The sequence below is a fragment of the Lichenostomus cassidix genome, chromosome 1Aa (assembly GCF_008360975.1).
Source record: "Lichenostomus cassidix isolate B80296 chromosome 1Aa, HeHo_3.0, whole genome shotgun sequence".
Taxonomy (NCBI): Eukaryota; Metazoa; Chordata; class Aves; order Passeriformes; family Meliphagidae; genus Lichenostomus; species Lichenostomus cassidix.
The window spans coordinates 28,904,659-28,918,773 of NC_139480.1; the positions used below are offsets into that span (position 1 = coordinate 28,904,659).

Genomic DNA, 14,115 nt, shown 5'->3' on the forward strand with positions numbered 1-14,115 from the left:
TAATGAGGATGAGATAATGAATGAAGGTTGAGGAAAATTTTTCCCTGCTCAGCATTAACAAGATCCATTTATTAGATTCACTAGACAAATCAATCCATTTGACTGCACATCACGTATCCTGTCCACTGAGTGCCTGTTTTATCTCAGTGCTACACCACCCTTTAGGAGATCTAATAAGCAGCCATAACACATGGCACAAGAACCTCCCTTTGGGTAAGTTTTGCTTGAACCATCTGTTCTTGCCATCAGTTCTTGTCTTAGGTTAGGGCATCATCTTGGATCATTTTCAAGCTCTAGTTACTGCATGGATGAGCAGATGCTTGAATATTCTACTCAAATCAAGGTGCTAATAAAGGAAAAAACTGATTTTATATGTATGTATATATGTATATAATAAGATTAATATAATCCAGTCTAAAATGAGGGCAGATAGTGATGCACATGAATGAATGCAACTGCAGCAGATGAATTGGGGTAAGGCAATGATAATGGTAAAGAGCCCAGCCCCCTCCATTTAAGCCCTGTTTAATACATGGAATCCAGAATGTTAAATTTAACTATAGGACTTATTCTAAATAACAAACAGTAAAATAAGACCAAGGCCTGAAAAACATTTTTTTGGTGCTAGCTGTATAGATAAAACCAGGCTGTAAATCTATGACCTGTGCTCTGATTTTTAGAAACTGGAAACCATCTTCTCCCAAGTAACAAGAATAAAGAAAGCATGGCTGAAATAACATTTGCCATCTTTTTCCTGGCAAATTTTATGCTTCATTAGCTCTTATACAGCCTGTTTTAGTCACTATTGATTGATATAAATAAAAACAGCCCTATTCAATACTGTGTTGTCAAATAAGCAGTGGTCCCACAAAGAAGCAGCTCTAAGGAAAGGGACATTCAGAGGTGTAAAGGACCTCAAACCACCTTTCTGTTGCTTTGTCCTTAATGGCTCTGTGTAAGTTCTGTATGGATGAAGAATTTCGCAGTTACATGCTCTGTGTTGCTAGTTCTCCTGATTTTATCACAAGTCTTAAGGCAGTTTCTCCTTTTAATTTTTTTCTTTTTTTCCTTTTCCTTTTCCGTTTCTGTTTCCTTTTCCTTTTCCTGTCTTTTCCTTATTCTTTTTCTTTTTTTACTCTTTTATCTTAAAGACTTGTCTCCTGAATTCAGTGGCTAAGTGGGAATTTCAGCTTTCATAGAATAAGAATCATGATTGCAGAGAAAAAGAAAATGAAAGTTTTCTTCTGCATAATTCAGTGTCTAAAAAGGCAGATAAATACAACACTACTAAGTTTATTATTTTAACCCACACTGCTTTAAACTAATACCATCCTTTCTTGGGCCTGACTTGTGATTTCTGAATGTTATAAGTTGGCAGTAATATTGAATTATCATCTCCTGACTGCAGCTGATATGCTTCAGTGTAATTTTAAGTTTAATACTAAAAGCTTATCTTATTTTCACTGCTAACTGAGTACCTCATTTTACTCACATTTCTTTGCATCTAGGAACTCCTTGCAAGCATCTACTGAGTATCAAATATTTTCATCCTGTTTTGGTAGCCACTTTTTTTTTATGAACATCAAAAATAACTTCAATTCCTGCATCTGCTTAGCACATCTGGATTTCCCTTGACAGATGGTTCATTGCAAATTGTGTGTTTTCCTTTTTAGGCTGATGTTTATGAAAATACATAGTCTATCCTAGTTTCTATAATACCCAGGGAAATTTGTAAAACTTAAAAGCAAATTTTGCTACTTCAGATTCTTTCACGGTTAAAAGGCACTAGGGGGGCCTGCCTCATGCCCTTTAATAGCAGCACTGGAAATCCAAGAGCATCTGCTATCCAGTATGCAGATTACTTTCAAGTAGAAACTGTTAAGGTTTAGGTATCAAAAGAGGTGGGAGATTTTTCTGGCTGTTTATAACGTATTTCTGTGCTGATCTAGCTCTTCCTTCCACCCAAAGGAGAAATCATCATCTTCTTAGCTGGGGAGTTCCAGGCATGGTTGGCTTGTGTAGTTAAATCAACAGTGTGACTAGATTCAGCCTACACAGGAGAGTCTGAGGGAGTCTGTGGGCAAAAATAGAAATGTTAGAGGTAAAAACAAAGCTGTCCATGCACACAGTTGTGAAAAAACTCAGAGGATTTTCATCTTAGGTCAGCTGTGAGTGGTCTGTGCATGTACTAGCTAATAACATCAATGTTACAGAAGATAGGAAGAACATTTCAAATGTTTTACAGCAGTGTCTGAATGGTTTTAGACACAAATTACAATTGAGATAGGAGTCTAAAGTCAACATTTCCTAAGTTAGCCTCTGGCTGTGGTTGCACAGCATGAGGCTGTTTGCGTCTAGCCTTATTAAGTGGAATTTTCACATTACCTCTTGAACTCAGGAAGGATGCTGAGGACTGCCTTCTACAAGAGATTCTTTCTTTTTTTGGAAATTAATGGTCTGTTCCAGAGTGGGCATACAAAAATAAAACTGCTCTGGAATCAGCAGCTGGTTTAGAATATTGGGATATATTCCAAATGTTGCATGTGGGATTGCCCAAGAATCTTGTTCAGATGGTGAAAACATGTGAATTTCTGGAAAAGGGAAAAATAAAAATCCATAGTTCCTTCAACATGACAAGGCCCCTGGCATTCATGTGCAGTGCACAGTTGTTCAGCTCTATCAGGGAGAGGAGACTGTTTCTAAGCAAGTTCTGTATAGGCTGGTGTTCAGAGCATGGTCCCATGATGCCGGTGCAAGCTGCCACAAGTGGAGGTTATTCTGGAGTCAAGGTTTTCTTTCTGGTGAGTGCTCTAGTCAGGAGGATGCAATCCTCTTCAACAGCCATTTTGTCTCAGAAAACAGGAATAAATTTTCATCCCCAAATACTGGTTTTGGTCTACAATGCCCATAAAAATATTTCTCATTTTGCATCACAGCCTGACAAGGGCACTCACACTCCTGGCTAACTGCATACCTCCAGTTTCTCTTTTGGAGGATCTTTATTGCACCAAATTACAGTATTGTACCATGTTTCCAAATACACCAAATCAAATTCCTACCTCTCCAAGTATTATGTGTAACATGTAAGAATGCCAGTGCTGTGAGGTTGGTTATTAACCAGGTCTTTTTGTAGGTAGCACATGGCTGAATGGCACAAGCTATTTTCCCACATTGTTTTCCTCACTGTTAACTTCATTGAAGACTGGATAAAATTCTTTTCAGTTTGCTGAAATGATTTACTAGCCTTCCAGTCTTGAGAGCTGATCTTACTTCATCCTTCCATTTCAAGTTTTGTCTTTAAATAAACCACCATACATCCAAGAAGGGCTAAGTGGGGTCAGCTATATGCCAGTATTATTGGCCACACAAATTTCACTAGAGTAGAGCCAACCCTAAAGCAATAGTGATACTTATCCTACAGAATATGGCTAAGGGACAAGTTAAATGACTTCATAGTGTGGGGCTCCATTTTCCCTTGTCACTTTTTATCTGGAATGAAACTTGAAATACTTTTTAATAAAAATAATATCTATAGCTTCAGAATGTATTTATTTTGATCCTTTACAAAAGTACAAACTAGAATTTGTTCATGCTCAAGATCAAGTAATGATTCACTTTTAATGTATCTAGCTTATTTCCTATATAAGCTTGATGCATTACTTAAAGTTTACTATAAAAATGATTATGCTAAAATTAAGTTGCAATAGACCATCATTTCATATGCACAGATTATACACATATAAAGTTATCATGTTAAATGTTGGTCAGTGTATTAAGTATATATATCTGCTCCAAATATATATTATCTGCTCCAAAACATCATGGATTTAGGGTTGCTTGGTTGGCTTATTTGGCTGTCATGCCTGCTAGCGCAGGAGTGAAGTACTTGCCTTGAAGAGGAGTCAATGGCAGAGGACACTGTATTCTAGAAAGAGGCAAATTCTTTCTGTAAGTAACCAAGACAGCACTAACTCAGTCATTTTGTGTTTAAGGAGATTAGTGCAGCCCTTGGCTACAGGGATTACTGAGTAGGAGCAGAAAGATGTCATTGTGTTCATATATGGCTACAGTGAGGCTGTTACTCATACACAGCCTTTGGTTCTGCTGACAGCAGTATTCAAAAGGAAAGAAAAAGTCATAGAGCTCATCAAGCATGACAGTGATGCAGAAGATGGAAAAATTGTCTAGAAATTAGAAATGTTAGGAATTTTGAGAAAATCCACTATGGAACAGCAGCTGTTTTCAGTCAACTGGTTTCCATTTAGACATACAGGTCTCTGCTCATCTTTTTTAAATGGGGCGATTGGCCTAGGCTGACACAACACTGACCCAACAATCCCAGCAGCAGAGCTCAGGGCCTTGCTTCTGCCTGCCTACCTCTGACTAGGAGCTGAGTGAAGGAGTTTCCAGTTCATGCTTTTTATGAAACAGGAATAGCACATCTTTCTTAGATCAGGTGAGCACTTAAATTAATGTAAATGGGGTGGACCATTTTGTAATTTCCATTGTAATTTGTGTTTAGCCTATTTTTCCTAAGGAAATGAGAACTGTGTGATTTTGTTCTGTGTATGGGTTGGTTTAACTCTATCAAACACACAGCATCAAATAACTTTGGAACCCATAGCCATTTTCAAAAGATTTTCAGACAGTGAGAATATGAAAACAGTGATATTATCATTGTGCCCTAAGAAATGGTGGTAAGGTAAAGAAGAGTCATCTAAGTTAGTGCCCAGCTGAGGAATAAACAAGAAGTCAGCCATTATATTCTGCTTGACTGAAGTTGTAGGGGTCCGGGGGGGTCCGGCCGCCTGGCCCCAACGAGCTCCGGGGCTTCGGGAGACCTCGGGGGCCTCACCTGGCCCAAGCTCTCAGCCCTCCCGGCTGTTCAGCTCTGTCCAGAGGCGGCTGCGGTCAGCCTCAGTGTTCCCAGGCTCGCTCCTTGGAGCGGCAGGGACCGCGCGGCGGAGGCGGGTGCCTGCCGGGCAGGAACGCCGTGGAGTCGCTGGTCGCTTCCCGTGATAAAGAGAGTGCGATGAGCTGAGAGTCAGCAGTGTGCAGTTTATTAAGGAGAAGCGGCGCGGGGGAGGCACACTGGGGGCTCTCAGGTGGGGCGGTCCATGCAGCTGCCGGGCGCAGAACCCGGCGGGGCTGGGGTCGCGGCCACACCACGCCGAGAGAACAAAGGGAAGGGGTTTTTAGGGGGAAATACGGGGTTTCCCGGGGAGGAACAACAGGGGCGGAGCCAACAGGGCTCCGGGACAACATGAGGGACAAGCGGGGGAGCAAATGAAATATAACTAGGGAGGGGATTACAAGCAACTCATGGGGGAAGCCCGGCAACAGAACATTCTAGTGTGGGCAAGCAGCGGGGGCGGTGCTAGGGGCGGGGAAGCAAACTTTAAACCAATAAGCTTAGGAAAAACTTTCCAGGGGAGGGAGAGAGCGGTTTACGGCCCGGCCTCCTCCGAGTCCCAGGCGATGGCATCCTCGGCAGCGTCCCCGTGGATTACGCCGACCGCCGGCCTCGGGGACTCGGGATCTGCAGCATCGGGCCGCCGCACCCCCACACTTGACAGCAGCTATTGATCGTGAATCCTGTGTCTCTCTGTTGAAAGACAGATGTGATGGGGAAACTAGAAACATGAAACATATGGCAAGCATCCACAGGAAACATCAGGTTGCATTGTACTGTTTGTCATACTTTTGCATCACTTTCAGTGTCTTGGTGTTGGTTTAAGAAACTTAAATATTGTAAAATGTGGTGATGATATTTGGAAAAGGTATTTTTCTTTGACATGTCAGTTATAATATTGACAAAGTTCCAGGGAGAAATTATAGGATGGTTTCAGTTGGAAGGGACCCCAAAGATCAAGTTGGTTCCAACTCCTCTGCCATGAGCAGGGATATCTTCCACTACACCAATTTGCTCAAAGCCCCATCCAACTTGACTTTGACAGAGCAGTTGTTCAGGAGTTACAGGATTGGCTCCAAGGACTTTTAGGTTCAGTTTTGGTTTTGGACAATGGCAATAACACTAGAGAATGAACATTCTTGTTCTTTTTCAATCTATTTAATCTAAACTGAAGAGAACTGTTAAACATAATTGCTAAATACAAGAAGTTACTCTATTTACCCTCCTGGAGAATTCTGCTTATACAGTTTGAACACACATGCTTTCAGGAACAGGAATCCATTTATTCTTTGCAAGTCACTAGCCTAAGTCATTTGATAGATCCTCTGGTAAATTAATTTTCTTTTTCACTTGAAGCATACTTAAGTATGATTCCAGCACAGACTGAGATCATTCAACACCAGCCGGAACACTCCTCCATGTATATATATTCACTTAATGCTGACATGTAGATTTTCCAGGTTCTTGGGTGGTGGCAGCAATCACTTCACAGGTGAACTCTTAAAATGTGTCCAACTAGAATGTAAGATATGCTTTGACTATGAAAATATTATAATTTGTTTTGTGTATTCATAGACACAGATTATAAGAAAAGCTAAGCTGACTAGACTCTGAAATCTACAATCAGCCAGCCCTTGCTATTTCTCAAGGGTATGACATCTCTAAATCACAGTTTGTCTGATTGCCTGCACCTGAATATGTCTGCAGACCATGGCATATCAAACAACATAAGTATATACTCTTAAAATTCACATAATTATCAACCTCAAAAACCTCAGTCACTCCAGTAATTCCAGAAATATAAATGGTTCTACCAAATGGTCTTTTAATGGAAAATTCCCATATGGTTATTTTTAAAGCCCTGGAATTAGTGCTTTTTTAGTCTATTGATCTATACCACATCACCTAGTGGTCTAATCAACTGATTACTTACAAACTTTAATATCAATTGAATAGATATTCTGCTGTGCTTGTGTTGCAAAATTATTTTGTGTCCAGACCTAATTGTGAAATTCTAAGGGATATTCAGCAAAAATCTGACTGTGGTGGAAATTTATTTACAACTTTTCTTTAGAGATTAATTACAAATAACTTTTTTTCTCTGAGTATCTTTTATGTATGACAGCATTGCTTTTAAAATGGATATATCAGATGACAGAACTTTCTTTCTCCAAACAGGCAAATGGTTTAACTATGGAATTATCTTCCTTGTTTTAATCTTGGATCTGAATATGTGGAAGAACCAAATATTTTACAAACCTCATGAATATGGTCAATACATTGGTCCTGGACAGAAGATCTACACGGTAAAGGACTCAGAGAGCTTGAAAGACCTTAATAGAACTAAGTTGTCTTGGGAGTGGAGATCCAATAACACCAACCCACTGACAAACCGGACCTATGCTGAAGGGGACATGTTCTTGCACAGCAGATTCACAGGCTCTAGCCTTGATGTCAAATGCCTGGCTTTTATTCCAAGTTTGCTGGCTTTTGCTTTGTTTGGTTTCTTCATCTGGTTCTTTGGGCGATTTCAGAAAACTGACCAAGGCATGGAGAATTTAGACAAATCATACACAAGAATGAAACGAAAGTCACCATCTGATATGGGAATGACACGAGAAAATACACAGGTGTTAGAAGAACCATTAAATTTTCAAGAACCACATATGGTATCCATAAAATCAGACTTAAGTGAAATAGTTTTTAATTCTTCTCTCCTAACTTCTGAAAACTTGAACGCACAACTGAATGAACAAGACAGCCCTTTACAGCCAGTGCCAGAGTCCTCTGTCCCTAAAAGTAATCCCGTGACATAGAGGCAAATACACAGGAAAATCAGTTTAAATAAGCAGTTACTATAAGATAACAGTTTTACCTTTTGTAAGTTAAGATTTAAATAGTGTTTAGAATAAGAAACTCAACCTATAACAAGAGGTGCTCAGCATGCTTTTTCTAGGAATTTTGTTTTTTATTTGTATTATAGTACGTGCCTATTGTATATCTAACATTCCTTTATAGATTGCTTCCCAAAATTGCACAAGCTATTTATTAATACATTACCTTAACTGTATAATAGTGTATTAGATGATTACTTGCAGGTATAAAATTCTACCGTGGTGGTGCCTTGAGACATTAAACTGTTTTTTAACTCAACGCCAGGTGTATAGCACAGTTCTTCTCATCTGTTTTGCAAAGCTTTTTGTATATGGTTGTTTCAAGTATCATTTGATGTCTTGACAGAGGAGATAAATATAGTTATTCCTAAAGAAGGTTTTCTGTTAGGACATCACAACTTGACTTTGTTATTTATTCATCTGTGAAGTCAGAGATTTTGATGACCAGACTGCAGAGAAGAATGTTGATTACCTTTTAATTTTTCTGGCTAGCTGCCAAACACAAATACAGATTTATTATGCAGTAAACAGCAGAGACATAATACAGCATGGGTCACTAGTTGTGAAAATATGAGTTTCTCCATCAGTAATAGCAATTAGGTGATAATGCCTAATTATGTTTTTCTTAATTAAAGATAAACTGCTCCTTGATTAAAAGTTTTGCCCTTCACCTTTCAGACACAGAGGTGAAAATACATGGTTGGAGCAACTCTTTCCATCATCACTCCAACCCCATGCAACATCAAAAAGCCAATGGAGCGATTACAGTAAAGGACACAAAGCCTATTAAATCCAGTATTTTTGCAATTCAGTGCAGATGTGGTCTGGATATATATGAAATATATGTAGGGAAACAATGCATATAGTCTAATTTCTCCAAACACTAAAGAAATGTTTAAGGTTTTTAATTAAAATTAATCTATACTTGAATTTTATTGCACCTTTTCTTTTTGTTCTTTATTCATTATCTATGTGTATTCATAACATGGAATCAGAAATAAAGAGAAACTGGGGTTTTTGCTTTTTTGAAGGGGACTTCGTAACGTGAATTTCTCTGTTCTGTGATCAAACTATATGCACTACAGAAATTGGATATCTAAACATCAGAAGGACTCTGATTTGCCTCTAATTTAGTTCTATAAATTGTTGTTACAAGTTCCCAAATAATAAGTCATTTTTAAGTCTGAATTATTTCCCTGTCACTTTCTGGTGTTGCTGTATTTTGTCTTTGTGACTTTTTTATCTCTGTTGGTTTTGATCTATTTGCTTTTAAGTTTTCAGAATGCTGAATTTAGCATGCATAATAGAACTATGCATTTATTAACTGTCACTTGAGAGCCAGTTTTAATAAACATCATTCAATAATTGTTTATTATGAGGCAGGAACACATTCTGTTAGTTTTGCAATTTTTTAGAACATTTTACCCATGCATTGCCCTATTTAAATTCATAAATATTTCTGACAATAAAAAAGACAGACAGCATCACAGTGATGTCAAAATCAAATATTTTGTTTATGAAATATTTAATATTTCATCAGGACAAATTTCACTTTATAATCGTTCTAATTTTTTGTCCATTAAAAATTATTACTAAACTCGAATCTGTTCACTTTTGCCTACTGCAGCCTATAAACTTGTTTAATTGACTAACAATATAATCAAAGACAAGCCATTAATAACTAATGATAAAACAGTGTGAGATCCTGCTTGTACTATATAAGAGGTGGGATACTGATGTTTGACATTCAAACAGTGTTTGATTTCTTAAGTAGTTACAGAAATAGCTGTTTAATTTTGCAGATACATGCTTCTCTATATGTTTTGGACACAGTAAACCCAAGTAGTGAAAATCTCTTGTTAACTCATTTCTCAATTTTTGCAGAGCAGTAGTTAAATACATTAATATGTAGGCAGAAAAATGAAAGAAGTACTTGAGCCTTACAGCCTGCATGATTACTTCGCTCTGAGGAAACTGTTATTAAGCAACTGATTTAACAGCTAAAATAATTCCTTGACCTCATGTTGAGTTAATGCTTTGAAGGTCATTATAAGCCATCATGAAAGAGAGAAAAGCATCAAGTAATCCTAGATTTTGCCTGAGTATTTAAATTAATGGTCAAGCATAGAGACTGCTTATATTGTGAATTCGTAAGAAGTTGAAAAATTCAGTGTAACCACTCACCATGGTCAACTCATCTTGTTAATTAATGGAGAATGGACTTCTCAGTCATGTAGCAGTCTCATTTGTAATCACAGACATACATGGGAGAAGAGAGGAGTATTTCCATTCTTCACTTCCAGTGTTAAGTTCAAGAAACCTGAGTTAGGTGGCCAGGCTTGCCCCAAGCACCTTTGGAAACATGCAGAGTCTTGGTAGCTGAACACCCTAAAGATGATTCAGTACCTAACTCAGTCATTTATCTCTGCATTACTGAGTAGTGCAACTCAGCAAGAACAGGTTTGTGAAGTGAAACAGTGCTGAGGACCAAATACTCACGGTTTGTGCATTTCAGGGGTTTACATCACTTCAGTTCTTGTCTAATAGAGTGAATGAACAATAGAGGCTGGGGTACATGCAGAGAGCACATGATCTGAGTTAGGGGAGAGTAAGTGGGCACACTCACAGCTGCATTCCTGAGCTGAGCTGCTAATGCAGAGTCATTCTCAGTCTTCTTCCCAAAATGGAAATATTCCTCCTCCAAGCACTTTCATTGTTGTCAACTGTTGTTCCCTTTTAATATTCTGAAATGCTTTGGTATCTCAAAACAATCTGAAATGCTTTCTAGTCTAGTACCAATAACTGGGACCTTAGTATAGAATTTTGACCTTCTCCTGAAAGCCTAACTATTGCACAAATTTTTGGGCTTTTAATTCTTTTCCTGAGGAAGTTGAAAAATCCGTAGGAGGGGAGGAACTTGAGGAGGTCTTTTTTTCCACAAACCACACATCTCCATTGTGCCCTCTATGATGAACAATCTAGCAGCTGCCATCACTACAGGGTTGGCCTGTGTCTGCTTTGTCAAAGATCAGATTTGGCACAATACCTCTTTTTTTACCAGAGATACATTGTACAGTGATGAATGATAGAAACTGCCTAATATAGTGTATATAAAGAAGACACATCTCTAGGGTAAGCACATAAGATTTATGAGCCCACAGGTGCCCATAAATTTCCTTAACATCCTCAGCAATTACCTTTACTGAGATGGAAATGACATGAAGCAAATAAAAGGTAAGAACCTTGGTAGAAAATACCTTAAATATATTATTCATGCTTATGTAAGTGTATAGATATCTTCAAAAACCACATATATAAAATGTATATGTGTATGTACATTAGGAGCCTAGTGATTAGTTGATTTTGTTGGGAAAACTGCTGTTTCTCAAGGTATTTTACTACTGCCCTTTTTATGCTACATTGCTCCATCATTTACTTATTTCAGGTTGTTTCATTTCCTCTGCCTCTGCTTTTTTGCTGAGAAAATAGAAGACCCAAGAAAGAGCATTTAATTGCATTATCTGCTTCCCCAAATTATGCCTTTGTCTAATTTATGCAGAAACTAAATTTGTTCTGTTCTAGAAGATTTCTGTCCTAGTATCATCATACTTTGGGCTACTGCACTGTATTACAGTATGTGTTAAATTATTGCTTTTCCTGCAGTGAATAGCATCCATCATGACAACCACCTGGAAACAGAGAGCAGACACCTCACAAAGACTGGAAAGGCAGCAATTCAGTTCCTTACTAGACTGTCAAGCTCATTTTCCCACCAGTGAACAGGTTATGACTCACTAGTAAAAGATGTAACAGATTTTTAATACACTGGCCTTAATTTTAACGACCTTCTAGAAGGGGGTCAGTGAGAAAGGACTTTTTATCTCAGACTATAAAGTTGAAGTAGTTATGTCCTGCAAGCAGAGTGTTTCAACATTTTAGATTGTGTTTAAAAGTAACCACCTTAAACTTTGAGCAGATTGAAAAACCATAAAAATTAGACCACATTGTGAGTAAAAATATGAAGGCGATTCACTTCTTGCTTCCTGACACAGGATGGAGACAAAACACATTTGTCAGATGTTTGAGTGGCCCTGTGCTTGGGATTATGGATAATGACATGTGAAGATTCAAACTGCATTTATTAACAAACAGTCCCTTTATCAGCAGAATGCTGCAGCCAGCACCAGACAGACCAGCTCTTCTGCCATACAGTCTCTGTCCTGTTCATCCATTCTAACTTACAAATCACAAAGGAGATGTTCCTTTCCCTGTGCACTGAAAACTGTGATATGGGGAGCCTGGGCTCCTGAGTGTGCTGTGGCATGTTATTGCAATGCCTAATGTACAGCTCCAAGCAGGACAACCAAGGACAGGCAGAAGGGGGGAGTCTGGTCTGTCAGTTTTACAGCCTTGAGGTGAAGAAGAATGACTTATGTGACAATTTCAGAAGCAAATCAATATAAATACCAGTCTTGTTTCATAGGAACACAAATGGACAAATGGAGAGACAGGAAACCACTAGAAATCTTTTCCATCCCCTTCAGATATTCAAACAGAAGCAGCAAGTTTCTGTTCCCAAATGCCCACAAGCATTTCCCAGCTTCCAGATGACTTCTGGGTGAGTAGCTCTTCTGGGTGACTAGGCTTTAACACCATCATAATTCCCTCCTAACACTTCCTCTGCATGGGAGATGTCAGCAGCTTTTCACTGTTTGGGGGGAAGGAGTTTTCTGAAAAGGAAGTAGGAGAGAAATTGTGAGAGAGAAGCTCCATGGGGATGCTACTCTCCACAGCAAACTCATTTTTGGAGACAAGAAAAGCATGAATCCAGCTGCTTTGCAAAGAGGAGTGAAGTAGTAAAATCAAGTCCTTTCAGAAATATGTCTTATAACAGCAGCACAGAGATACTAATGCTTTTCCTTTAGTGTGTAGCAATTGTGTGCAGAAGAGCAGCTTATCTGATTCCTGCAGGCAGGTTATAGACCTGTCTCTCATGCTGTTTGTGACATCTGGAGCACTTCTCTTCATACTGAGTTCCTTCTTCTCTTCCTTTTTCTCTACTTTTTTGCCCCCAGAAGTCCATTTCACTCCTCTGTTTTTATTTCCAATAAACTTTTATTGTTAGTGACCTAAACCACAAGTTACCCTCCAAAGGCCCATAATTGCTGTTATTGATTCAGTACCATCTGTATCTCCCTCCCTCCCTTTCAATAGGGATAAATGTCTATGGTGACTGCTCTGACACTGCAGCCTGGCTGACCTTTCCTTGAGAGCTTTGAGGGCACATAAAGGCAATTGATGTACTGGTGGCTACTAGGTCTTTGGCTCAACAAAACATATATTCAGACATGGTTACAGTTTCAGCATTTAATCATTAACAAAATCATTTGCTGAAAGCAGGTATAGCTTGAGCCAACAGCAGCTGAAGTTAATATATTCCAGAACTGCACTCGCTCAAGCTGCTCCAGATGTTTGAGGACTTTTGTGAGGTTCATTCCCTGCCAGCTGTGGCAGCATTGCTGAGGATACATGTGTGGCTTAACTTTAGTGTCATCCAATGATAGCACAAACCTAATCCCACAAGTAGAGATAATTCCCGGTAATCATTGTTTCCATGTTTCCATGGTTACTGGAGAAATTTCTATTTTTGCTTCATGAAGCTATTAAAAAACAGAATGCCTTCCAAAATCTTTGCAATGTTAAAGTTAAATTATGAGTAGACAATATAGCCATTTTTTCTTCGTCTGTGCCATCTCTTTACTCCCTTTTCACCCTTTCCATCACTTTTGACCTGCTGATCCACAGCAAAGTTACTCGTCAAAAAAAATAATCCCAAAGAGGGCAGCAATCAAATCCTTTCCTATGCAGTTCTGGAGAGACTTCTGACACCATTAATTTAAATTAAAAAAAAAAATTGATTCCAAGGTCAAAAGAGTTTGTTATTTATATAAAAACAGTTAAAGCAGATGCAACAGAAATTGACAGTAACCTGCTCCATTTTAGTAGCACATCTGCCTACAAGAGCCAATATAATTATTTGTTGAACCTTTCAGCTACAGGTAGGCTGTGGGTGTGTAGTATTTAATGAAACCTCCATGGAAGTATATGCTCTTGCACTTAAAAAATTGAGTGGTTTTTTTTTGGTTTTTTTTCAGTTTTCAAGCCCATGCTATACCTCTGTTACCTAAGAGAGCACAGTGACAGGTCCTTATTTAGCAACCAGTCTGTGCCAACAGGTTCTTGAAAGTCATGTCCAGCCATTCAAAGGTAGAAGCTCAGGTCCATGTGAGTTATATGGCTATTTTAGGT

At 38.7% G+C, this 14,115-nt stretch overlaps 1 protein-coding gene across 4 annotated transcripts in view; it reads left to right on the forward strand.

Annotated features, from left to right (window-relative positions):
- The window catches only part of TMEM117 (transmembrane protein 117), a 196,013-nt gene extending 186,725 nt beyond the window's left edge, over nucleotides 1-9,288 (forward strand). For all 4 annotated transcript variants that reach the window (XM_085043582.1, XM_085043592.1, XM_085043601.1 and 1 more), the window contains one exon: nucleotides 7,091-9,288. In XM_085043582.1, the coding sequence (XP_084899708.1) occupies nucleotides 7,091-7,728 (638 nt within the window). In that variant the 3' untranslated portion in view covers nucleotides 7,729-9,288. The remainder of the gene's footprint in view (nucleotides 1-7,090) is intronic.
- The last annotated feature ends 4,827 nt before the right edge of the window (nucleotides 9,289-14,115 follow it).